We start from the raw sequence: 27,320 nt of genomic DNA on the forward strand, positions 1-27,320 counted from the left end.
GAATGTACCATTCGACTTTTATTGAATCATGGTGCCACAAATATATGTACATGACATTGCTTCACATATTACATGTCAGATAGACCAATAAAAAGAACACTCGTAAATATAAGAATAAGCGTAGTTCACCATTAACATAATCAAAAGTTAAAATAGTATATACAAATGCCAGAAATGGTTAAAAACACGGGTTTGGCGATCCTGTAGCTTAGCCATGAAGCTACTAGCAAGTAACAAAAGTAGGGATTACTTTCAAAATTTCTGCGTACGAGCAGGCCCAGATATAGGGGGGCAGAGGGTGCAGTTGCACCGAGCCCTCTTTTTGAAGGGCCCTCCGACGTGGAAAACTGTGATTTTGAGTTGGTATTATTTTCTCTCAGCCTTTGAAGTTTCTGCAAAATGCCTCCTTTTTTCATTTTTAGTCGCAAGGTTGCGACTGAGCTTGACGTAAAGGCATTAGCAATGGTGTGGGTGACTTTCAAGTTACCTTATAAAGTTTATCGCGCCGAGAGCATATGGGAAGGCATTCAAATCAACACATGGTTACAACACCTGACATGCGGCAGGTGCATGCACAGTTTGAGCTCCATGTCAATGAAAGCATGTCAGGATAGACTGTTCGAATGCTACATGACGTCGGTGGCTAACTTTTATGACGAAATACGGCGGTTCTAACCACTCGATGACGTCATAGATATTTAACAGTAACGAAGAAAAATTAGAAAATGAAAGATAAAAGCTTTGCTTTCATATACAGTACTTACAAAAAGCGCAGTTTTGTCGCAATATGAGGGCATTCAAATGCCACCATCAACCAACACGGATCACAACGACGGATCAGACACTCATCCTCTTCCCTAGGTGCGTTACGTCTGATAATAGTCGAACAGTCCTTACAGCAGGTGGCAAACAACTGATAAACATGACCGTAGGCGAGTAGAACAAACTAACACGTATACAAAAGCAGAATACATGCCGCATCGCCTGAGAACGTGTTGTTGAGCGAAAGTGTCAATTTTGAAACAACACAATGCATTAAAACGACAAATAAGAAAACTCACGAAGAAATGAACTTGATGTGATGCAAAGATGTTTCATTAAAAATCAATACGTATCATTAAAAATCGTGCACAAAACTAACAAAATAGAACTTTTTGACAAGTAACAAACACTTAATGGCGCACGCATTTGCTTCGAATAAGAATCTACATCTATCTTACCGACCGCCCCGATAGCTCAATTGGTTAGCGCGTCACTTCTGGAACGAAGAAGCTTCAAGATCAAGCGGCGCTGGTTCGACTCTCGGGGTGTGCGCTTGAGCAACGTACGTTAAGGACTGCTCTCCATTCAGCGGCATCTAATGAATGGAATAGTTCCCCGGCAACAAGACTTCAACAATGCGAAACTTCACTCTGTCAATCTCGGTGACCGGGCCTGCGTCAGTGATTCAAAGCCTCTCCAAGTATGCGAAACTGCCAGGATTAAGCTCTGCAAGAAGCTTTCCCACTCCGAGGATAAAGATTCAATCTCTCAGCAAGTAAATTAGTAAAGTCCACAATTTAGTGAATATTTTGAAACCGATCGTATTTGCGCAGGTGGCATGTGCCATCCTCAAAACTGTAAAACTTCTGAACGAAAATGTTAAAAAGGCTTAATCTTGGAGGTATCCTTCTACAGCCTGTAATACGAGTGTTATAGCGACTGTTGCAGCACGTTTTGTTTCCCAACTTGGTACTTGCGGGAGCGACAACATGGAAGTACGAGCATTATGATTCAGTGAAGTGATAACCGGTTACAACTGGTTGTGACTGCAAGCCAACATTTTACTGCAGGTCTCAAATGAATGGATTCCTGTAGTGTACAAGTAGAAACGGGAGGCAGATGCGACCTAGCTCCCAGACAGTAAGTCAGTTATCTTTTACATTGATTCGACATTTGCAGAGGTTGAATCAATGTGAAGGAGGACTGGTTTTCTGTCTGGGTTAGTACATTTGAAAGAACAAGGGCGCTATTTTACAGCACAATTTTTTTCATGCGAAGAGATAAAGCCAATTTGAGCGAAACAACTACAACATGGAGATGATCCAGAAGAGGCACAACAACGTACGGAAAGATAAAACTCAAACGTCAAAAAAGCAATAAAACTATCGTTGAAAAATAATCTAGTCTAGACCAGAATACATCAGAAATGACTTTCAGTGCTACTGGAATTAGGTAGCGCACGTAGCCTACTGATTGTGTCATAAAAACATGGAAGCGATTCTTGCAAAAGCTATTTTTCGGGGGGGGAATCAGTTATCTACTTTGATCACAAGTAAGTAGTGGCATAAGATTCGAGATAAAAAATAGTAAAAAGTTTTTAAAATTACTATAATAAAAACAAACAAAACAGAATAGCCAGTCTGCTGCAAACTCCTATAGCCTACAAATCAATGATATATTTGCCGAACCGTTGGGTGAAATTTCATTAAACTGTTTGCTTGGTTTCGTAGCCTCAAGCTAATCCTGTGAACTGGTGTGATTGCTGCTAGTACTTGCAATACCAGCAACGTTAGTACTCAGACAACAAATTGGTCGTTTCTTTACATTACTTATCTGCACATGTTGAATCAATGCAAAAACGACTGATTTGCCATCTGGGTAGGATCTAAACTACACAGGGCGACTTTAACAACAACCCAGACAGCAAACCAACCGTTTTTACATTAATTTGCTGTCTGGGAAAGCAAAACAAGTAACGAAAAATAAAAGCGAAAAGCAATCATGCAAAACACACATTACAATCAACCAAGTTTTGCGTAGAGGAAAGATATTCTTTAGAAGAAAAACGAACATACACCACACAGGCAGAAAATCAGTCCTTGCTTTGCATTGATTCAGCTCTGCAGATGATGAATCGATGTAAAAATAGGATTGATGTGCTGGCTGGGTAAGCGGCCAAGTGCTCAAGTCGGAACCACAAACACACTTTTGAACATTGCTGCGACAATAAAAGTGATGAAACGTGAGCTACAGTTAGAAAAGTCAGCCCTTTTTACATCAATTCCACTTTTGTAGATGTTAAATTAATGTAAAAAAAGAAGATTTTACAACCCCGTTATGATCAGTTCTCAAGAGATAGTCATGTTTAAGGTGGTACAAAATATATTTGAGGCTCAGACTTGCAAAATTAAAAAAGCGAAATGGGGCATATCACCACTTCAGTTACATGTACCTTCAACCATGACCCCGCAAGCCTCTTTAGGTTCTTGGGGAAAACCTGGGCCCTCTCTCATGGACTCTTGGTCACTGAATTTCACAAGCAATCGCAATTCAAGAAAACAAAATACAAACCCAAAACACACGGTATGCGAAAATAGTTTCTTCTCTATAAAAGCAATCTCATCTATTTGATATAAATCAAAACAGAAACAACGATTGCTCTGAATGTTCAGCCGCAATGATATGCAAAGAAAATACTGGCACATTTCATCTTGAAGGTAAAGATGAGATTTCGGCTGCGCTTAGTAAACTTCATTCCGACGAAAAACGATAACATGAACTTTGAACTACCTATTGGCCATTTTGTACTGAAACATCTTTCACTTTGTCACGCTGAACTTTAAAACGATTTGCAAATAAAAAATTTCAACATAAGATATCATAAACCAAACAACTGCGCCGTGTGGGGACTCTGCGTAGATGGAACATCATAACCGACCGACTTTTATGGAGCATGAAATGTTCTGGGTGACAGTTACTTGGAAAACTATAATCAAGATATGTGCCAACTCACACACTCATATCTCACAGCAGAGGCAAAAACTCCGCCTCCGTTTGTTGCATTCAATTTAATTCATTCTTATTCAATTCATGACAACAGATCGACCACTGAAAGCAAATGAATATGAAAACAAGCTTGTAATGCGAAACAACAATTGTCAATCAGTCAATCGTCAATGATCAACACGATTGACTTTTACCCTGCTAAGTTATGACGTAACGGGCAACGTTTAGCATTTTGAAATACGTGAGCAATCACGGCACGTAGAAATGCGTAGCACCCGGAGAATTGTTACATGTCAAAGTGTCAAACCCGGAAAAGGCAAAGTTCTAAATCTGGTCCTGTGGTGATGGCACCATACACACATTAAAATCAACCAAGTTTTGCGTAGAGGAAAGGTATTCTTAAGAAAAACGAACATACACTAACGCAGGTAGAAATTCGGTCTTTTTTTTGCATTGATTCAGCTCCGCAGACGTTGAATCGATGTAAAAATAGGATTTATGTGCTAACTGAGCAAGGTATGATAGAGAGACTCCTATACTATAGGAGTCCTATAGACTCCTAGGGAAGAGACACTCTTACATGTCTATTGTACGCATACCTCATAGTCGATCGATGCTGCAGGTTATGACGTGAAACCAAGGTTACCCCACTTTCTTTGGCTCAGTTTGGCTACGGTTATCCTTGTCAGAGTTTCGGCTTGCTTTTCGTCCAGTGTAGCTCGAATATAGTTCTATGGTGTGCTTCGGGGGCGGTCCCGGCTTTGGCTTGATGAATCTTTCCTTCTTGAACAAACGGAAGATGATATCCTCGTAATCCTTGGGCCATTCGAAGACTCGAGTGTCTCGAAGCCATTGTGGGATGTGTTTCTGCAAGCAAAGGTAATAAGATTGAAGATGTAGAAGATTAAAGATCCCAACGATAGAGATGAAGGAGCCACTGCAGACAACTGATCGACCTTGATGTTTCAAGATGAAGGCCAGGCTTTTTTGAAGCAAAATGGAGAAAGAGAATGCGTTTGTTTTTGACATTACAGCTCAGTAAATGCAATGTTGTAGCGGAACATTAAGAGCTGAGAAAATTAGCCTTTTTAAAGCTGTTGTAAGACAGCCACATTGCGCCATGGCAAGTTCGAGAAATTGTTACAACGAATTACAACAAAGTATGTCAAATGCATCCAGTCATAGTGGATAGCTGGTTTCTGTGACAAATTAACCTCACCGAAATAAAAAGTTAGATTAGCGTGACAGCTAGTATAGATCGTAAGAGTTCGAAAAATGACCTTTGTAATGTCTGAACAGAACTTTTCAATAAACTCAATAGGTGAAGTGGTAGAACAGGATTAAATACATTGACTGCATTTGAAGCATGAGAGATTGAACCTAAGTGCAATATATCAGTAAATAAACTTAATGTTCGCATCATACGGCCAACGGGTAAATCGTAAAGTTTAAATTAGTGAAGACTGAAGTCGACTTCTACAAGTTGTCTGGTCCGAAAAAAGATAAAAAACAACTACAGTGCAACCAAAGCTTAAAACAATCGACCATACCGATTTTGCTCCGCTAACTAAAACAGGTATGAACCGGTAATTCTTTGATCCGTTTTGGATGTATTCGGCATGGATTCTTCTGTAGATGTACTGCGTGTTGACGGCTTTTTCGGTTTCATGGTAGCCGGACTGGCTGGATGTTGATTGGCCTTCCACTACATTACGGTATCCCGGACTCACGCAGATCAAGAGGAAGTCGCTCTAACAAAAGAGGAAGCTGTAAATTAGGTTAAAAAACACAACTTTTAAGAACAAACACCCTCAATTGTGTTCTTTTTTTGTGTTAAGTATTGAAGGTAATGCGCCATGTTTGTGATCATGATACAGCACTTTCATGATTTAAATTTGTCCATCTTGTTTTGTGATATTCATTCTCCAAACCATCTTTGGTCTGCCTTAAATCACAAACAAGTTTTTGAAATACTCCGCGAAGATTCGTATCAAGGCTACAAACAATTTGTAGACCAACGATCCCACAACTGCCTGAACAATACAGAGAACTACAAAATCTGTGCTGTGACATAGACCCAACATGGGAAACAAAAACAGAGCTGCCACGACTAAAAATAGGCGCCGTTCCACTCACTTGATTAATGTTGTTGTCCAGCCATTCCGAGGAACTCATGGAACGTATGGTTTCCTCCAATACGTCAACGGCGACATCAATGCTGTTACGTAACAGAGTCTGAGAGATCTGCACCACGGTGCGAGTGTGGTTCGAATTCGAAGGTTCCGTTGCGTATGTGATGAACACTGAGAAACAAAATCGAATTCAATTGAAAACGTTCGTTGCAATCACGATGTAGCACTGCAGATCTCGCACATAACAAATCAGCTAAACGCTCATTATGCACTAAGAACCCATCTGTACAAACGACCTTCCATTATGCGCAAATTCAACCAATCTTGACGCAGCTTTTTGACCTGACCTCAATTCGGTACACAACATCTGGGCCAGCCCAACTGGGCGAAACCAACTTGGGCAAGACCATGTGGACGACGGTAGCAAAAGTTTAGCCGTTCGGAACGGTGGTGATCTATATTATATAATGTATCTAGTTGCTTAGCAGCGTCACGGTTTATCGTAAACCTTGAGAGAAACCTCTGAGACAAGAGACAAACGAAGACCTCCTAAGAGGAATGGCCTAAAAGTGCTTGACGAGTATCTTACAAAAACTTCTGATCAACAGCAATGCTGATGAAAACGCTACAGCTACCAACATAGCACGCGCAATTAGTGTTCTAGACGCTATAAATCTTATGTGCGCCGCATGGCAGGACGTCACTGCACAGACAATTCAAAATTGTTTTTTCCGCGGATTAATTCCTGCTGTTTCCGGTGAACCTTTTTTGGGATTTTTACCAGAAGAAGTCCCCTTAGCGTTGACACAAGAAGCGTAGGTATGTTGTTTGTTTGCGTTTGTATATTGTTTGCGTAGATGACAATCTACAAGCGACGGGAGTGCAAACAGATGAGGAACTTAACATTGCAAAATAATTATCTTATGAGACAGTGCAAAAGACTTGAAAAAAAAACCTTTGCGATTTCAAAACAAACAGTGAGTGTGAGCGGCGCTTTTCTACATTACCTCTGTGTTCGTAGGCCATACGCCAGTATGGCCAAAAACGAAGAAAATACAAAGAAGCCGATAACCGCATTAGCGCCTCGTTCACCGATTTGTTGGCAATGGACAGGATCCACCACAGACTATGAAGTTATAGTTATAATTTTAACTTGTTTTAACTTATAATTTTTAATTTTAACTATATAAGTCATAATTTTAACTTGGGCACTTTAAATAAAATTATTTACTGCAGTAATATAGCTACTGATTCGTGTGTGGTTAGTACAACAAGCTGTGTCCTCTGCTACTAAACGTCGGCTAATATTTTTTATCCGAATGCTCGAGTCGCGTAGGCGCATCAGTAGTTTACAGAACATATTGTGACGGACAGCCATTACATTTTAAGACTTGAAGTCATACGAAATCAGAACTTCTGCTGCCTGTCGCTTATACCAAAAAATGTTTCAACAGAATGCACCATTAGCATCGGTATTGCCATTAACAAGTTTCGATAACGGTTACAGAGCGTTTATAACTGACGTCAACCACTTTTTGGCCATTCGTTTGTCTCTTTTCTGAGTGGTTTCTCTTAAGCTCCACGATAAACCGTGACGCGCAAAGCTACTAGATAAATTATTTTGGTCACCACTCAACACCTTTCCGAACGGCTAAACTTTCGATACCGTCGCCCACCTGGTCCGTCGCCCAAGTGGGTTTGCCCAGTTGAGCTAGCCCAGATGTCGTGTACCACCTCAATTGAAGTTGGATTGACCTGTGGTGCTGGATTGGATTGACCAGTGGTGCTGACCATTCATGTAAGCGACTCTTGATTCGACACCCAACTGCGCTGAATATTGAAAGCCACTAGTTCACGGCTACCCACGATTTGATGGAGTGCTGTAGGATAACCAACTCGGCCAACCTGTAACCATTACTGCAGTGGACCTAGCGCAACAACAACCGTGCAATGCATGATACTCTGTAACCAAGCATAGAGCTACCTTTGGTTAGCACAACATGCGACTAAGTCTTTATAATAGAGTAACTGCGTTTAGTTGTAAAGATAGACCAGACCTTTGACCTCCTTAGGCTGGGAAGGTGAGGGGGAGGTTGAAGGAGATGCAACGACCTGACCAGAGTTGGTTTGCGCAGGGGTGTTGAAAGGCTGGGTAGATGTGGTTCTCCCAGGTGTTTGATTGCCGGTGGCCTGATTCTGAAAAAGCATAAAGTCAAATAGAAATGTCTTGCAATCAGCCATTGCCTTCATAACCCCAGAAACCATGCGCTCAGTGATTTACACGTTCGCATTTTTGCAACATCTCAGTAAATTTAGATAAAAAAGCAGAATCGATCATCGAGGGCTGGGTCCGCGTGCGGCATACGTGCAGTAGTAGTTTGATTGTAACATTGACAATTAAACATTTGAGTTCAAAAACTTGATTCAATTTTAGTTGCCACGTCAGATTTTTACTTCATATCTGGATTGAAGACTCATGATTACGCATAAAGAATATTTAAAATGGCGCCAAAATTTCTTGAAAGAAAGTGTATAATCATAAATTTAAAGTGAAATTTAGTTTTACAATTTTTCAAATGAGGCGCGCATCTGTCTTATGAACCGCGATTTTTCCCACAAAGTTTGCTGAAAAGATATTTTTGCATTATTATGAACCAGCACAACTTTACACATGCGACGCAAGCTTGGGTAAATTAATATCACGTTTGGGTCATTCACGTAACAGTTATTTACGTAACGTCTTTCAACAGCCAGCAAAGTCGAAACGTAAAGTATTAACTCATACATTGTTCTCTCACATATACCGTACCGGACTTGTTAGAAATGGCCGACGCCCGACATAACATACCACATCAAAGAAATTTTACGACAAAAAGCTTAATTTAATTTTAAGTACCGACGAAGTAGGAACAGGATTTTGTTGTGGAACGCGATCTCTGTTCCTGTCACCATTCTGTTGCTTCGGAGGAACCATCCGGTCCTCATAAGTGGGATGCATGGTCACGAAGTAACTGCAACTGAAACGGTATGAAAATAATTCGTTGAGCAACATTGCTCGTATTCTCAAAAAAAAAATTCAACATGCAGACAAAAGGACCTTTCCGTAAGTTGACATATCTGTTGTTTGTTCGTAGAAACACAAACACTTTCAGAAACTCTAGCAAGTAGCAATCAATCAAAATTGGAAAAACAGAGAAATCGCATGCAAAGTCATTTGTGTAAGTGCGAAAGATTTCAGAAAACGTTCAAAAATAGAAACCAAGCCGAAACTAAATTTTAACATTTATAGCTTCAGACTGATAGACAACGTTTTGTTATTATAGCGGCTCCCCACAACACTGGTAAATTGATGTCACTACTCACAATAGCTCTACATTTAAACGAAAACGCGGGGCATAAAAGAGTTGGAATCACGTTTTAATGTATCGCTTCAAAATTGTCTACTTACTTGATATGTACAATTTTACACACAGGCTTAAACGAAGCTACATATACAGTTACGTAGTAGCAGGCTAGAAAAACAGTAGCGTACTCGCTGCTGGGTATGGAATCTTTATTTTCTGTATCATTAAATTCTGTGATGCTATTTTCGAGACTGCCTTCTGGGGACGGAAGCTCCCGCTGATGGTTAGATTGTTGGCGGTGCACGGCTTGAGGACCGGCAATCCCAGTGAGAGATTCCTGAAGACCAATGTCTGAAGTACTTGCCTGGAATCTAGTTTGACAACAAAAGATTGTGAGTGATACAAACAACATGAGAAAAAAAGTAAGCTCAATCAATAAATATACGATTCTGTAAATGACGACACGGCTAAATCACGTGCCAATAGTTTAACCCTCGAGATGTGCGCTGAGCAACGCTCTTTAAACACGGCTTTCTTCAACAGTACCAGGAAAGTGGATGGGATAGCTCAAAGGCAACAACACCTCGATGAGTGGATACTCTATACTGTCAACCTGGATGACCAGACCAGACGTGACTTGCACAATAAGTCATCCACATTACAAACATGTTAAACTTTCAAGTTCAAGCTTCTAATAAAAGCCTTTCACAAACCAAAGACAAATATTCTCACGATCATTGTATGGGGTGCTCCAAAAGTAGGATTGTAGTTACCTAGTAGCATCAAAGCGTAAAACAAAGTTAGATTGATGCTTTTAGAGCTACTTTGAGTCTACATGACTAAGCAACCAGGCTGAATTGCAATAAAAAATTGTACTGCCTGTCATTGTATTTAACATAATACGGCTTTTTAAACTTGCTTCAGTGAAATGTCCATGGTGTCAAAGTGAGTTTGGTAAAGGGCAGATCAGAGCTAGTAAAAATATAATAGGTAAATAAAAATTAAAAAGAGTAAATGACATGGGTGCGTGACGCAGTGTTTCTATATAACACCCAACGCATTCAGGTGGGCAGTTATATCAACCAAGAAAGCTGAATTGCATAGCCAATTTTCGTCTTCCATTTCGGATATTAGGCGCCCTTTCGGTTGCAAAAAATATGTTACTTCTTTCCGCAGTTCGTGAAATCGTCGCAACATGCAGCCCTTGCTTAACCGACGCACCTCGTAAAAGTACAGTAGATCTTTACGTGTCGTGTTGAGATCATTCAGAAACTTTTGAAACTGGCGATGGTTGCGGCCTCGTGGGCTCGGATCAAATTTACTGCCTTAAAAACCCAGCTCAAAACCTGTTTGAATTTCAAGGATTTTGCGTACAGGTTTTGCTAGTGAATGATACAATGAAAAACTGCAATATTGTCATCGATTTTTCTCTCCCTCAAGGCAGACTTCATGAAACCTACGAATCCAATGCCAGTTCCGGACATGGAGAGAGCACCATCAGTTGCGATTCCGCATAAGCTGGACAAGTCTAGTCCAAACTTGTCAAAAGCATCAATTACTTTGCAGTAAGGATATCAGCACCAGCTGTCATGTCCTTTATTGATTGTAGCGACAAAAGCTCTTCCGTTTCGTTTAACTCTTTGTCCACTCCTTTTACAAATATGACCAACTGTGCTGTATCTTTCTGGTCTGTACACTTATTGATCGCAAAACTTTATGAAAAACAGTTCTTTACCTTAGCCCTGAGAGTGTCACTAATATCTCACAAGCAAGATAATCGATACGCCTTGCTATCGTCCATCGTGACAGACTTATTTTCTCGAACTCACTTTTCATTTTAGGGCACATTTCTTCTGCGACATCGCTAAGACACTGCTTCACAAAATTACTGTCAGAATAGGGTTTCATAGTTTAAGCTACTCTCTGTGCATTGTACAATTAAGCAGCTGCATCAGACTGCTTTTTCACTATCGCTATGCATTTTTTAAAACATTGAACACTGGCTTTTTAATTCTTCCTGCAATTACTTCACTTTCAGCTTCTTTATGTCCTTCCAGCTTGCCATAAACACTTTCAGAATGCTTTGTTTCATAGTGTCGCTTAACGTTGTACTCTTTAGTATTGGTCACAGCGGTAAACCATAATCTCTTCGTGGGAAAATTGTAACATAAGATTCCCGAATCCGTTCGTCTGTATGTATCGACCGAGAAAGAAACACTTCTTGAAACGTCTATTCTTAAAGTGTATTCCTGTAAAATTAGCCCGAGGCTATCGAAATCGAAATGCAACGCCTTGCACCTCTAAAAACTGTCACTACGATACAGATTACTTGGATAAAAGACGGAGAATTTGTCCAGCTAGCAAGCACCAAATAAACCAGTTAAATGTGCGACCGACTTCCAACAAACAACTTCGAGAATGAATCAGAAAAATTTGTGATAACTCAAAGGCACAATGTTTAAACCGGTTTCAACAGGTTTGACACGAGTCTTACGGACGATGGTGCAATTTTGGCTCATGTTTTAGGAATTTCCATGACGTAATATTCAGTAGACCCGAACGGTTTCTACATGACGTTTGACCAGGCGAACAACCGTCTGGAACATAGCGGCCCCTAGTTATGACAGTCTGACATGGCATAACTAAAAAAGAATTGACGACAATTGTGAGCCAATGAATAAAAACACATGATACACAAATTGTTTGAATCACTCACGTTTAAGTTAATACGCAAATACAAAGGGCATGCAAAGAATGAACAACAATAAGAACACGACGATACATGAAATTGGTACCATAGGTATTAGGTACACGCAAAAATGATGCTATATACAATGATTGCGATAATAACCGACTGTTCTGGGCTCAGACAAGTGTCAGCCACCGCAGACAAAACCAGGCTCAAACCCTAACACTTAGGTGTTCTTTACGGGGGCGAGGCACGAAATATCCCTCAACACATAGTCTACTTTCACTTTCCCCGTACTCTCATCATAGCTGCAGACGGCAACTTTAGCTCTACGAACCACAGGCTTCCCTTTCCTAATTTGTGGAACTACCTCATGCACCCTCCCAAGTTGATACTTCCCACGTTTACCAATGTCCTGGAGAGAACCTACCACTACAAGTTGACCAGGCTCCAAATTCTCGGCCATTTTTAGCCATTTTTTCCGGCCCTGAAGACCTGGCAAGTAAAAATCGATCCATTTACTCCAAAACTGATGAGAAAGTGACAAATTGAACCGATAATCCCTTCTTAATTGGTCACGATCATGTGGTTGCCCAACAGCACAGTATGGGTCTAAGTATGGGGTCAAAAGTGAGGCAGGGGTGATGACAGTAAAATCCCTAGGGTCGTCACTCAAAGGTACCAAAGGGCGTTCGTTCACGATCCGACCGGCCCTGCCTGTGTACGTAAGCAGTTCAATAAAATTGGGCTTACGACTTGAAGAGTCCAAAATGTGAAAAAATGCAATTTTAAATTGTTTAACCATTGCCTCCCAGGCGCCACCTTGCGCCGGAGCATACGGAGGTATAAATTCCCAGTTTATCACTCTCTGTCTCAGGGCGTTGTAAAATTCAGCTGATTCTATCAACTCGGGTAACTTTATTTGAAAGAAGCATTTAGTCACATCAGCCATGAGACCAAATCTACCAAGCCGAAATCTAGCCAAGACATCTACCAGAGGGTTTAACAAGTCAGGACCCGAAAACATTACATCATTAACACAAGTTCCTCGAAATTCAGACTTGCCATCGTAAACAATGCGCTTTTTTAATTGTGACGTAACAAAGTACGGTAAATACCATTCAAATCCCTTGACATTTCCTGCTTCACCAGTACGCTCAATATAGCCATTTGATTTAAGATCTTTCATGGTGTCAGTAAGGAAATCACGAAGTTCAGGTTGTTTTAAAGCCTTCTTCCTTAAAGCAGCAACTCTATCTGACGCCAACACAAAATTGTTAGGTAGATCAATATCTTCCTTCAACGGAACAGGTATCTCAAATCGACCATCTTTCAACTCAATATTCGGTTCAACAAGTTCTCTAGCCAACTTATCATTGCGAGACAATTCACAGGTTTCATTTTGCAACGTCAAATCCTGCATGACTTTATTCAGGTCTGCTATTTCCATATCACGAGACTCAATTTTACGCTGAAAGCCAGAGATGACATCCGACTCTGAAGACGTCTGCACTCTGCACACTTTAGCAACGCTTTCATCTAAGGGTGACTTACCACCACAAGCCAACCAACCGAGAGGAGTGAGCAAAGCATGTGGTTCACTACGATTTTCACCAACACGTTCTTCTTTTGCCCACATCAAATAAGCGTTGTCGTTGCCAATCAGTACATCTACAGTACTACAATCATTCAAATGAAACATATTCACGTCATGAAAATGACGGAAACCGTTTAAATCTTGTTTATGCGGTAAAGTTTTAACATCATCAGCCCAAGCTGGGTTAACCACCGAAGTTATATCACAAAACAGTTCATCTGTCTCTAACGACTGGATGTTGAGTTTGACAAGGTCAGCACAAGTAGCTTTTTGACCAGCCAGGGTATCCATTTTAAACGACGCTTTATCGTACGGTTTAAGATCAAGTTCACACACCAAGTCACTCGAAACAAACGTCAACTGCGAACCAGGATCATGCTGACAATACACCAACTTCGATTTGCCAGTCATTGGATTCAAAACACGAGCAGCAGTAACGTGGTTAAAGGCTGCTTTAACATTTCCAATCTTAACATTACGCACAGGAACTCTGGCACGAGCATCATCTTTCCCAACAGAATCCAGAGAATCATGTGACGTCACATAAAAATCATGCAGAAGAAAATAGTGTTTCCTATCGTTGTTAGGCCCACACTTACGACAGTTATTTGCATGAACGCAATCCCTAACCATATGCTGGCGCAAACAATTCAAGCATTTGCCAGCTTTCACAATGACATCTCTCCGATCTTTAGGTGTCAAGCGCAAAAATTCTTTACAATTAGACAAAAAATGATATTCAACTTGACCACGTGACGAACAACAAATGCATGCCGGTAGGTTTTTACGTCTGGCTTCACCACCGCGCGGTGCGCCAACAACAGTCGAGTACTGCGAACTCCCTGACATCACATCATCATGGGGTTTTACGGACGTCTGCCTAACCGGACATGAAGGCAATTTTCCTTTGCCAAACTTTTTTAATTGCTGCGACTCACCAGAATCGCCCATTAGCATAATGCTAAAATCAGTCGACTTACGCGTTTCCTCCCGTACTACAAATTCAAACAAACTCTGAAAAGTAGGCTCATCAGTGCCACCATACTGATCACCTAAAAAGTCAAGATAACGCTGCTTAGCGTCAAACGGGAGTCGCTTAGCCAAATCCAAAACAAAACGTCCTTCCAATTTGTCACGCTGACCATAAGCTTGCGCGTAAAGCAAACACTGCGATAATTCATCTTTAAACTCTTTCAGATCACTGGAAGAGGTCGAAGTCAATTTGCTACCATAGCGATACTTTCTAATTTCCGGTTCTGCAAAAAGACCTCCACGAACCCCAAAACGCTGGGACAAGCGAGCTAACGACATTTCTATCCTGTCTTCCTCTGACAAGCCAGGGGTGTCAGAAACCAAATTAGCAATCGTTTGCGCAGCTGTTCTAACACAAGCTGCTTGTAACAAAGTCAAACGAGTCCCCTTAAAGGGCGAAGCTGCCATTAAGGCCGTAACACGATTTTTAAAGAAGATAAATGGCATATTATTACCATCGTAACCAATCAAGGCCGCCTTATCGAAAAACGTCCTACTATTTTGGTATTCAAAAAAGCAATCCTGCTGTTGAGAACTCGATTTAGCGGGAGAAGACAAGCTATATCCCTTAAGGGGCTGAGTGGGCTCAGTCACGTGCACAGCCCGATCACGATCCTCACACACGTTAAAATCAGGAGACGCGATACGCCTCTCACAACCACCCAAATTACGTGTAGCTGGGCGATCAAAACCTAGCGGCGCAGAAAACTGTGAAGGGGGCAAAGCATTACTACTAATGGCGGCCCCGTGACCTGTACGCTCTGGGGGAGGAGTTCGGTTGTAATTCGCAGACCTTGGCTCTACAGCATTCGGAAGACCCTTAGCCGCGGCCCCGAGACCTCCTGAAACAGCTGGAAAACGTGTGGATTGCCCTGGTCCACTCACAGGTTGAACGGGCGTTTGGAAAAGGTTATGTAAATTAAACTGCGATTGATGTTCATTTCTGGAATGCCTAGAAGAGCCCTTCTTAGAGCTACGCCGAGAGCCCACCTCTGATCGATATTCAGCTAAAACTACCTCTTTACGTTGTTCAGCCCTCAACTGAGCGTCTTTGAGTGCGAACTCAGCAGCTCTAGCTTCGGCTCTCGCGGCGGCCTCAGCTGCTCTCGCTTCGGCCTCAGCTCTCGCGGCAGCCTCAGCTCGAATGGCCTCAGCTCTCGCGGCAGCCTCAGCAGCTCTCGCTTCGGCCTCAGCTCTCGCGGCAGCCTCAGCAGCTCTCGCTTCGGCCTCAGCTTGTATCTGGAGCTCCTCTCGTCTTAGCTGCAGGTTAATTTGTGCCACTATCCGAGACGAAGTCCTAGACATCTTAGTGCTTACATTTGAGGCGCTATCCTCAGGATGTATGTCAGCATCCAACATATCTGAGAACTCACTTTCTTTTTGTTCAAAGTTATTTTTTAACGAGTTAAATTCGGGGTCTACCCTATCACGAAGTTCTGCCAAGATTGCAGAGTTAAAGATTTTAGTCAAAAGAGCATGGAAATGCCGTAATTCCTCTTCTAAAGTAGATAACTTAGATCTAAAAATTAACAGTTCCTGCTTATCACTCAAAGAACCTAGGGCTACAGAAAGTTTCCCAATTTGAGTCAAAATATCCCGTCTAAGATGCCGGGCCTCTCAAACTGACTTAGCCTCATCGTTAATGGGTCCCTCCCCAGAATGGCCTGCCCGACCGCAAAGAACATCATCAGGCTTAAACTCAGTCGAGTCTACGGCGGTCGAGTCCTTGTCGCCACCGAGTGTAGACATATTAAATGTTGGGGCTAAATTTAACAATTAAAAAAAATTAAGTTACACAAACACACAAAATTATTAGGCTACAGTAGTTATAAAAAACTTAACTGCAAAGACAGTAAAAATACAAAAAAGAATTTAAATGCACGATACCGTAGCTGTACGAGTATGAAGTCCTAAAGTCCACAAACTTGCTTGGATTCTTCCACTTGAATCTACAAGCACAGATGGATTGTCTTTTAATCTTCTTTCTTGCCAATGAATGTCAAAGTTATTTTTCTTCTGTACCAAACTGAGAAGAATTGTCTTTACTTTTCTTTGCTTCTGTAAGAGTGTAGACTACCAACCGACAAATCTTCTTTTATTATTTCTTGTACTTCTAATTAGTTCTTCTGCACTAGCTGACAACAAACACGTCGTTTATTTTTATGCCTTCAAGTGCTTCTTGGCCTACCAGCTAACAAAATCGTTTTTTATTTTTCTTGCTTTAATTTCTTCTTGACCTACCAACTGACAAGAACTCGTCTTTTATTTTTATTTTTTGCTTTAATTTCTTCTTGACCTACCAACTGACAAAAATCGTCTTTTATTTTTTATGGTCACAGCGGTAAACCATAATCTCTTCGTGGGAAAATTGTAACATAAGATTCCCGAATCCGTTCGTCTGTATGTATCGACCGAGAAAGAAACACTTCTTGAAACGTCTATTCTTAAAGTGTATTCCTGTAAAATTAGCCCGAGGCTATCGAAATCGAAATGCAACGCCTTGCACCTCTAAAAACTGTCACTACGATACAGGTTACTTGGATAAAAGACGGAGAATTTGTCCAGCTACAAGCACCAAATAAACCAGTTAAATGTGCGACCGACTTCCAACAAACAACTTCGAGAATGAATCAGAAAAATTTGTGATAACTCAAAGGCACAATGTTTAAACCGGTTTCAACAGGTTTGACACGAGTCTTACGGACGATGGTGCAATTTTGGCTCATGTTTTAGGAATTTCCATGACGTAATATTCAGTAGACCCGAACGGTTTCTACATGACGTTTGACCAGGCGAACAACCGTCTGGAACAAGTATATAACACTAACAGTTTCATTGCAAATAAGACATAATGGCCTTTTATTTGTATCTTCAACAAAGAAGTACCATACTCAAGGTCCATCTTGTCTGCAACATTCGCTTCTCTTCTTCAATCTACCTTCTTATTTTTTTTGTCTTCTGCAAATTTGCTACAGAATTTGCCATTATTACAGAGTGATAAGTAAACTGAAAACCAGTTTACAGTAAATCAGTAATAGACAACAAGCCCCTACCGCCTACAGTAGGGTGTTTCAAAAAAATTTATTTTGGATTTTGAGTATGCATAGTGCATACCCTCTCATTTCGTGAGGTTTGGTGAGAAAATAAGCTTCTCAAACTTTTAGGTTGATTTGATATCATTAACAGACCTCTCAAAGGACATTACAGTAATATTGCATGGAATAACCCTATGCTTATGCATTGGCGTTAGCCCCACATGCCCATTATTGCATACAAATATGACCATAACCAAAACGAAATTGGCTTATAACAGACCCATTTGCCTAGTTGTTAATTTCCTTGAATGGTTTATCATAACTCAATATACTGAATGCGAGCTTTGTAAATTACTTGAACTTATAGAGCGTTTCATTCAACATCTTGAAAGAATAGGAAAAATGAAGCAAACGAATGAGAACATAAGAACAAATCCGAACATGAAATCTAGAATTTTGATGGTAGCATGGCAAGAATATCCTTCTTTCCCGGCCTTGTTGCTAATAATTGACGATGGTACTCAATAATCTGGTACATCAATTGTCGTTGTTCTTCGTCGTTGGTGAGCGCAAGATTGAAATCTGTGGCTAACTTGACAGCTTGTTCGGCACAATCATTGACTACTCCGGAGTGCACGTACAAGCCCCTTGCCCTGTTTAATTATAGTCATCTCGACTTTCCCACGTTTCTGGATCAGCTGATGAACTCCTGTGGCAGGTGGAGTGCTTCAAATAAACGCAATGAATGCAGCGTAGCGAAGTCGGCAAGCTTCATCACACTAAACAATGCCACGTCATCAGGACACACTCGACGAACATCCTTGAATGTTGCTGGTTTTGATAGTGCTGCTACCAGCTCACGTTTCTGATCGGTGGACAGGGCATCATCAAATAGAGCAAGACAGATGAGGTCTTCAATCAAATACCACAGATGGCTACGCATCTTGTGCATGGCTTGTTTTGTTACCTGACGATCCACGCATTCAAATTGCTCGAGCAGCTGCAACAGCAATAGGTCATTGCTCGGGGCTAATGTGGTCACCGGTGCAGTTACCCACATCCTCACATAAATCGTCACAATAAATAGTGCAATGCGTCGGAGTACCTGCAGTTCATGTTTAGTCAGCTTATACTGGTGACGAAAAGCAAAGATTTTGAGGCAGTATATTCATTTTGCCATCCAGCGAGCACGATGGGAGGCTATGCACCAGGTGGCCTGAACTTTGCTTGATCTGCAATGGGATGACCAAGAAGAAGAGCCAGGATGATGAACTCGCGATAATCCTCCCTCGGTTGATGTTCACACAGCTGTGTAGATAGCAAGTCGATAACTTTACACTCGTGCTCAGATAACCAGGCATGTTCACATTGTTCAGTGTCAGACAGTTTCCAGGCGTGTCATCATCAAGAGGAGTTAAAAGGGATTGGTCAATACATGGCCACGAATCTTTCAATTTCCGAAACAAGGCAAATTCTTGTCCGGAGCTCACAAAGAACGTATCAAATACTGCAGCAATACTACCTCCAGAATATGATGTCGACAGGCAAGGAAGAGTAGTCGGCGATCGAATGCCTGTTGCACTACAGTGATTGCTTCTGTATGAATGCCTGTGTTGCTTGCAGTGGTATCAAAGCATACGCCAGATCTCCGTGTTAAAAATCATTATCGAGTGTACTTTGCCATCCAAAACATTGAATAAGGGACACAAATTGGCCCCAAATTCAGCTAACTTAGGTGGCTCATCACACTTCATGGGATAAAAACAGAACAACAGTTGTGAAGTATGAACCTGTCATATTCCACTCCGTTTAGTTCTGTGTAAGCATACCGGAAGTCCAATGCTAATAATTCTGATTTCGAAGTCACTATCCCCATATTGCTAAAATTATCAAGTCCTTGAGAGGTCAGTAAACGACCTCCAATCAAGCTAAAACCTTTACAGTTCTTATTTTCTCCCTCAACCTCACAAAATGAGGGGGTATGCATCATCAAAATCCAAAATTATTTTGTTTGCAAACAATCATGAAACACCCTAGCCTACAGCCTACAAGGTGCTTCAGTAAATTAGTTAAGACTGTTACAGACTTAGCTTTATTCTAGACTAGATTTAGAAATGCTCACTGCTCAGCAATTGACAGCTTTGTGAATTGCATTGGGGCAGTTCCATAGTGACGGACGTAACATTCAGAGAGTTATGGCAGTCCGTAATTGTTGATGAAATAGAAATCTTGGCAATTTTTGCTACATAGCATGAAAGGGTACCCTACCACTATGAAATCACCCCAAAAATTTTTTTCTAGCTGCTTCCTATAAAATAGAAATAGCTCGTTTATCATGCGTGACGGACGTACGCAGAGAAACAAGAAATCATGAGTAACTTTCGTAAGATACGAAACGCTCTGATTTGTACATAGGTAACTGCAATTTTTTAACTTGATCAGTTTAATGAATGAATAAACTAACTCACAAAAGTTGTTGCACAAATTTATTGTGTGAATTGAATACACTGTGCCCCAGAATGTAACGTGACGGACGTACAAAACTTTTGTGACGGACGTACGGCTCTGAATTTAAGCAGGAATGGTGTAAGAAATCTACTATAAAAGAAGTGAAAAATCGCATACATAATACAAAACTTAATGGATGGGTTAAAATTTCCAATATATATGCTTTAATTGAGACCAGCCTATACAAATAATTACAATTACGGTATAGTTGAAAAGTGAACTCTTTCGTCCAATATTAAAATGAACTAATTTAATATAAAAGTTTATTGTTCATTACCAGTAGAATCACTTGTGTAGTTGCTGTAGTGCCGTACACACATAGTTATAAGTCAATTATTCTATTTGACATTATTCACATTATTCTATTTAGTCACATTATTCTATTTGAATAAGACCTTCTGATGATCCGTTAGGTGAAACAATTTGTAAAGGCTTCAGATAGTAATAACTATATTTGATTTAGTTATAAGTCATGTATCTTATAAGTATACTAGTTATAAGTCATGTACACACATAGTTATAAGCCATCGCCACACACTGCCACTTTTGTGCATCACTGAAATTTCGTAGTTTGTGCTCGCTACTTGTTGAACTCCACTAGGGTAAAATTCACTATCATATTCAACAAGTACCCAATCACTTTTTTGATAGCAAGCACTTTCTTCTATTTCAGACGTTCATGTCTTCATTAGTTTCTCCATAGTTAAAAGATATAATAACAACAGTGTGCTGCTTATCATCGGATGTGTAAGCCACAGCGATGATGTTGCTGTCTATAACTGAAACATTATGTGGCATATTATCAAAAGTTTTGATGTCTTGAGGTTGCAGCTGGCAAAACTTGGATAAACCAACTTTCTCAAGATGCATTTCATTTTCTGTCAAAAACAATTGATATGCTTCCTTCAGAGACATGGTCATTGGTCAATGGTCATATACCGTATTTGTTGTGTTTGCTTTTCCATCGTATTTCCATCATCTCCTTTCTTTCTAATAATGATCCTATTTTTTCTTCCAGGAGCTTGCCATGATCTATCATTTTTGTCATAAAACTCTTGAACTTTCATCATGGTGTCCAGCGACAAGCCTTTGCGTTTTTTCCTAGTGTCGACAGGAAGATTTAATCCTTCTGCTTGAGCAGCTTTTAAAATTAAGAATCTTTTGTTTCCTTGGTGAATGTGGCAAACACCTGGACATTTTGCGCCAAGCCTTTCCAGTTGCTTAATTTGACCCATATGAAGACAGAATTCGCAATGTACTAGGTTCAGCAGAAGCAACTTTGTTTTGTTTTTTTCTCGATATTTTCAGATGCGATTTCTTTCCTTAATTCTGTGTTCTTCAATTTCTTGCTGTGTCATTGGTTCTTTCATGGTTTTTCTTTCTTTCTCTTTTCTGAGACGATCCTTGTTTAAATGGTTCAAGTATAGCTGTGGATTTTCCTTCAATTTCTTATTTCTCTATTCTTGCCGCTGCTTAACCTATCAGTTTTAGCCATTGCTAATCACCAAAGATGAAGAAATATCAATTCAGCTACTGTAGTGAACACAAATTCCTGTGACTTGCTGGCATCAAGTGCTGGAAAGAGTACAAAACCAGTAACATAATTTATAATTATGTTCTACACTGAAAGTTACAAGCCATGTTTCTATCTAACTTACAAAGGTATCATTTGCTTAAAACTTTAATTTTTTGCTATCACATCCTTCAACTCCTATCATACTATGTAGATATTCACTTCTCTTCTTCCTCAAAGATAATCCTACCCTTGTGCTTCTGTTCTCCTATTGTTGTGCTCATCCTATTCTTTTTCTTCTGAAGACTTCACGGCCCTCTTGTGGACCATTTTTGTAACAAGAGTTCAGTAATCAGTAGGTTACACTTATGAGCTCATAAGATGTAGAAAGTGTAATTGAAAACTATGGGGTTATAATAACTAAGATTTGTGGTACCTGGGATAATAACTTTTTAAATCAGTGACAATATAAACAATTAAATATGAGCATGATCCCTGCATTAATAAGCACCACAAAATGACTTAGTTAAACAGTATTAGTATCTGTAATGGACGTATGTGACGGATGTACGTGATGGACGTTCCATTACGGTGTACATCCGTCACGCATTTTTACTTAGTTAAACAAAAAATTTTTGAAAACCATTTGGGATGTAGGTTGGTATGTAGGAACTAAAAGAAAAAATGAAGTTTCAAAAATTTAATTCATCTAATAATTTAATAAAATAAAATAAAGGAAAAATTTTGTGACGGACGTACAGGACCCCCAGGTTGAATTCCTACATGCTATAAGTCCAGTGTGACACCTTGTTCAAAAAAAATTTTTTTAGAGATTAATCTTACACTCATTTCGGATTGTACAACAGCAGTATTGACAAAGTTACTTGAAATATCAATCAGAAACTTCAGAATTCAGTATATGAGTATTTTTCATGATTTTTTTGACATTTGAAATGATATTCGCTTACTGAAGCATAACTTCCACCCATTTTGTGTGGGGGCCAAATATTTTTATTTTCTGAAAACTAGAACGAATAAGCTTTCCAGGGATTCCATTTTTATTGTTATCAGATAAAAAATATGTTTTGATGGGTTGGTTGTCCTTATCATGGAACTGCCCATTGTTCTCTTTGTATTGTTACATCATAAGGAATATTAGATAATACATTGAACTCAGGTATAACTTTTGCAACACAAGGGGAATAAATTAAAAACTACCAGACTAAGCCAAATTAAAAACTCGTTTCGTGGGCCGTACACTATTCAAAATTGGCACTCCTCAGCAGGTCGCATTTGGCCCGCAGGTTGCATACCCCTGCTCTAAAACATCACTTACCCAGTATCTAAATGACGTTGTTGATTGATGAGAGCCTGGTGGTTTTGAACGGGGTGTTGGAAAGATTGTGATCTTTGAAATCTTTCATGCTGGTACAATGGAGTCGGTTGTGAGAGAGATTGCCGTAATTGAGTAATGTGATGGTGACCAGGGGCATGGAAAAAAGGAAGGTTTTGTCTGGAAGGATGTGGCACATATTGCTGTATCCCAGGGTGCATGTGCTGCATCATATGCTCAGGACGACATTGAGACGACATTGACTGCCTTACCGGGTTTGTGGATTGCTCAGGGTAACCGTTTCTTAACCCATTATGTTGCATGAACCCAGAGTGCCCCTGTGGATGAACACTATCCAACGAAAGCCTGATGTCTTCCTCGCTGGTTTCAGTGTTGCTTGCTTCCAATGACTCATCGCTGTTTGTGCCTGTCCAGTGAAATGTGCATGAATTGTTGAAGCAACTGTTCATTGGAAGCAATAATTACAACATAATTTCATGTTCAAGTAACTTTTCATGAAAAAAACAACAAAAAGATACAGAAAAAGATAAATTTCTAATAGCAGGCCTCTAAGCTCCTTTATTTTTCCAGCAACCAAGCAAGGCCTACTAAAGCTTCTCCCGGCAGCTAAATTCTCTCATCTGGCAGCCAAAATAAAAATTCCGTTAATTAAGCTCATGTTTTTACGTTTACTCAGGTAAAACCATATTTGCAGTTGCATTTAAATTGCACTGTATCCTAAGTAGGTGAAGAGCTACGGGTTTCAACTACTAGTAGTCATCAGGTTTTTATAGGTTGACATTCAGCTTTTTTGTGAAAGTTTTATCAGCAATATTTCTCGTCGGCATGCGTGAGACTTTGTCTTGTTTGTGAAAAAAAGTTATGAATGCAAGTGAAGAAACAAACGTTTCACGTACAAATGGGAGTAGGGAAAAAGTTTCAAATGTCAACAGAGTGGAGAAACGTTGGCTTGTGAAAGCCGGAGACCAAACATGGCCTACTGGCGTAGTAGTTCAAGAGACCACTTAACGACTTATCGGCAGCCATGGCTGCCGGAAGCTTAGAGGCCTGCAATAGCCATTATAGATAAATTTAACAGTCACTTGTTGCATTATATATATAAATATTGCAAGTCTAACAAAACCTTAATAATTAAATTTCTTCAAATTTTTTTACTGAGCTAAGTTGAAACAACATAGTACAGTAGTCACTAGTCAGTAAATAATATTTTGTTCAGCAGCCACAGTACAGACAACACCACACTACAGTTTCTTAAACTTGGCTGCCTTACTTGGATGATTTTGAATATAACTGCAACAATAAAGTAGGAAACATTTCCTATAAAAACACAAACGCAAATGATAGCCTACTGCCCATCTGCACAAAAATACAAACATTTCATTATGTTCCCGTAAAACAAGGAAATGTTGCCGCAAAAAGTATCCATGTCAAAACCTAAAAATATGCTGAAAAAAATCTTCACCTGCTGGGTGTTGTACAGGATGTCTTTCTACACTTAAATCAGAAAAGCTTGATCTCAAACTTTCTTCGTCGAGTCTCTGAAAATTGAAATCAATTTACTAATACTATTTAAAAGCCTGTTTCAGTGAAATCAGTTCACATCACTACAAAGTGAAAAGAACCTTTTTAAAGAACATTGTACAATGAATTATATAAGGCTGGTGGTGCAAATGTCGTCATGATCACCAACAAGAATCAGCAAACCGAAGACATAACAAATGAGAAACTCTACAGCTTTAAAAATAGCAGTTTCAATGAGGTGATTTACCATATCAGTTTCATTTCAAAAAGGCTTTAAATAAAGAATAACTGAGATAGGGTTAAGCCAAATTTAGAGTTTATAAAAAGAAAAAATCTTTTGGATAAAACAAGCCTAATGCAAACTGTCTCTTTACAAAAAATGTAATGTTGACCTTAAGCTGTTAACTTGATTATAATGCTTAAAGATGTTAACCACACTCTGAGAGAAAAATGAACTATGAATACTTACTACACTTTCAGGACGAGAAGGAATTTGTCTAACATGCAATGAATCACTATGGTGAGGATTAAGAATTGTGTTATGTTCCAATTCCTATACAAACACAACAATGCATTATATATAATAGGTGTATTTCATAAAATATAGTATACTTGTTACTTTAAATAAAAATATAAACTATTAAATGTTTAATGGTTTGCATTAACTAATATATATTTGTTTATTTATCAAAGGCATAGGTAAAGTGGTACACCAACACATTTCACCATAAAATAACCACCAAATACTTTAGTACGGCTATTTACAAACTAACAAACTCAGCTTTACAGCACCATGTAGATTATATTGTCAACTGAACTAACTGATACCGGTACAGAAGAAATCATTGGTTATTTATATGATATAGCATATGTGCCAGACGTTTCGATACAATTGTCCCTAATTTAATCAACTTGCTTACTAAAAAATGTTCATTACAAATGGACATTATTAAAAATGTGTGTGCGCTAACTTAGTTACAATAGATATAACAACTATGAGATACAATTCTACTTTGGCAAGCCATGGTTATTCTCAGAGTAATTATAATCACTGTCCTCATTTAAAAGTCAGTCATTGATCATATTGAAAATTTATTGTTTTTCTGATAAATCAACCTACCCACTGCCCAGGCCACAGTATGAAGCTAGAAAACACTAAATAATTAGTCGCAATTTAACTAAACTAAAAATGTTGTTTTTTGTATTGTAATATAAAAATTATATATATAATATCGTCACCCTCATAACAAAACTGCCTAACTCATTTTTTTAGCTTTTGAGAAAAACACAAAAACCTTCCGCAAAGATAATGTTTTTATTAACAAATTTTTGCAAAAAAGGTAGCCTACAATACTTTAGTGAGTGTGAAACGTCTTGAGCATTTTTCCAGGCATCACTAAAGTTAAAACCAGTGACTTGGGCTGAAAATCTCAAAATTGTCAAAAAGTGAGTTAGGCAGTTTTGTTATGAGGGTGACGATATGTGTTGTATCATATGCGTGAGAAACATATGCATGGAGCCTACACATATTGCAAGGCATTCGATGACCATAAAAGTTTGGAATATTTACAAAACAAATTGATATATACGGTACTCCTTTTTGCAATCCCAATGCAATACAACATTACATCTTTAGCAGAATCATGATACAATGTCAATAATACAAATAGGTCTTAGGACTAGTCATTACTGCATTTACATCATTCTTAGTAATTGAAAACATGCATTAACAAATAGAAAAATTACGATATACAGTATATACCATACCGTATATTTTTGAAACAACAGAATTAATTAGCACATTGTGAACATGGGAACTGTTTCTAACAGTCTGCTTGAGGATGAGCTCGCCTTGAAGGTAACTACTACCGGTACGATATCCTGTTTGAGAGGTTTTGTTTGTCGTATCCAGGCTTACATCCGGTGGTTGAAGATTTAGATTAAGTGGACGAGAAGGTAAGGAGGCCAATCTTCGTGTCTACCTTCAGGCATGCCTTTAAGTGTCCTGCCAAAGATACAGCCACATTCTCTTGAGCGGTGTCCAACCTACATCCTTTCGATTGCCGTTTCAGGGCTCCCACCACTCTGCTATGCAGCTGATGTTTGAGAGGTGAAGATCTTTGTATTTCAAATAAAATCTAATTTATGCAAGTGAAGCTATCTAGTTGTTTTTTTTAAATGAAATGGATTTGTACAAGTAGCCTACTAAGATACCTTTTGGTCCCAGTGATACATGTTTCTTCCATAGCTCTTCATTATTGATACCGGTAGATTTTGATCCAAAAGCACACTATCAAAGGAGAAAGTGTGCTTATATGCAAATCAAGCCGTTGTTGTTAACTGAAGAAGCTTGCAAAACAAATCTTCTGCCAACATTCACTTCATTAAATTGTACAAATTCAGTGTTAACTCTTCTTGTAACTTGTTGTTTCACCAGTTAATTTTCCAAGAATAAAGAATAATATTTGTGAAATTAAAAATGGAAACATCGAAAAGAAAAAAGTTATTATACATAAACTCAGCGTTTGGCCTTGGTGAATATTTTCAATCAATATGTTTGGTTGGTTTGAATCTTAATACTTGGAGTAAGAAAGCCTTTGATAATTATTCTTGGCAGGTTTGCATACGTGTGGAGGGTTTAAACCACCCACGCAAGCCCCGTTAGGAAGATTTGGTGGTCTCGTCAGGTTTGGTAACCTTGTCAAGTCAAGGTTTTTCCAACTCTCTCATTGGATGAACACTGTAAGTTTTTTTTATGTTTACGTTTGTTTTGCATCCCAACAAAAGCAAATGACCATTTATGCCTGATTATGTTCATTGATACAAT

General features: G+C 39.4%; 1 protein-coding gene across 1 annotated transcript; it reads right to left on the minus strand.

The window, feature by feature from the left end:
- On the minus strand, positions 1 to 26,902 carry LOC145775734 (uncharacterized). The gene is made up of 10 exons (XM_082587094.1): positions 26,708 to 26,902; positions 24,963 to 25,046; positions 24,435 to 24,510; positions 22,955 to 23,378; positions 9,433 to 9,615; positions 8,797 to 8,917; positions 7,958 to 8,096; positions 5,905 to 6,071; positions 5,319 to 5,519; positions 1 to 4,635 (listed from the first exon to the last, which is right to left on the minus strand). Exons 1-10 carry the CDS (start codon positions 26,747 to 26,749, stop codon positions 4,411 to 4,413), a joined length of 1,662 nt encoding a protein of 553 aa, XP_082443220.1. The 5' UTR covers positions 26,750 to 26,902; the 3' UTR covers positions 1 to 4,410.
- Between the last annotated feature and the right edge of the window lie 418 nt (positions 26,903 to 27,320).

This window comes from Aplidium turbinatum, chromosome 8 (assembly GCF_918807975.1).
Source record: "Aplidium turbinatum chromosome 8, kaAplTurb1.1, whole genome shotgun sequence".
NCBI classification, from domain to species: Eukaryota; Metazoa; Chordata; class Ascidiacea; order Aplousobranchia; family Polyclinidae; genus Aplidium; species Aplidium turbinatum.

Coding starts and splice junctions, on each gene's coding strand:
- LOC145775734 (XM_082587094.1), bottom strand. CDS start 26,749: ATGAAGAGCTATGGAAGAAACATGTATCACTGGGACCAAAAG. Junction 8,918..9,432: donor GATTCCATACCCAGCAGCGA/GTACGCTACTGT, acceptor ATACCGTTTCAG/TTGCAGTTACTTCGTGACCA. Junction 8,097..8,796: donor ATCCTGTTCCTACTTCGTCG/GTACTTAAAATT, acceptor ATGCTTTTTCAG/AATCAGGCCACCGGCAATCA.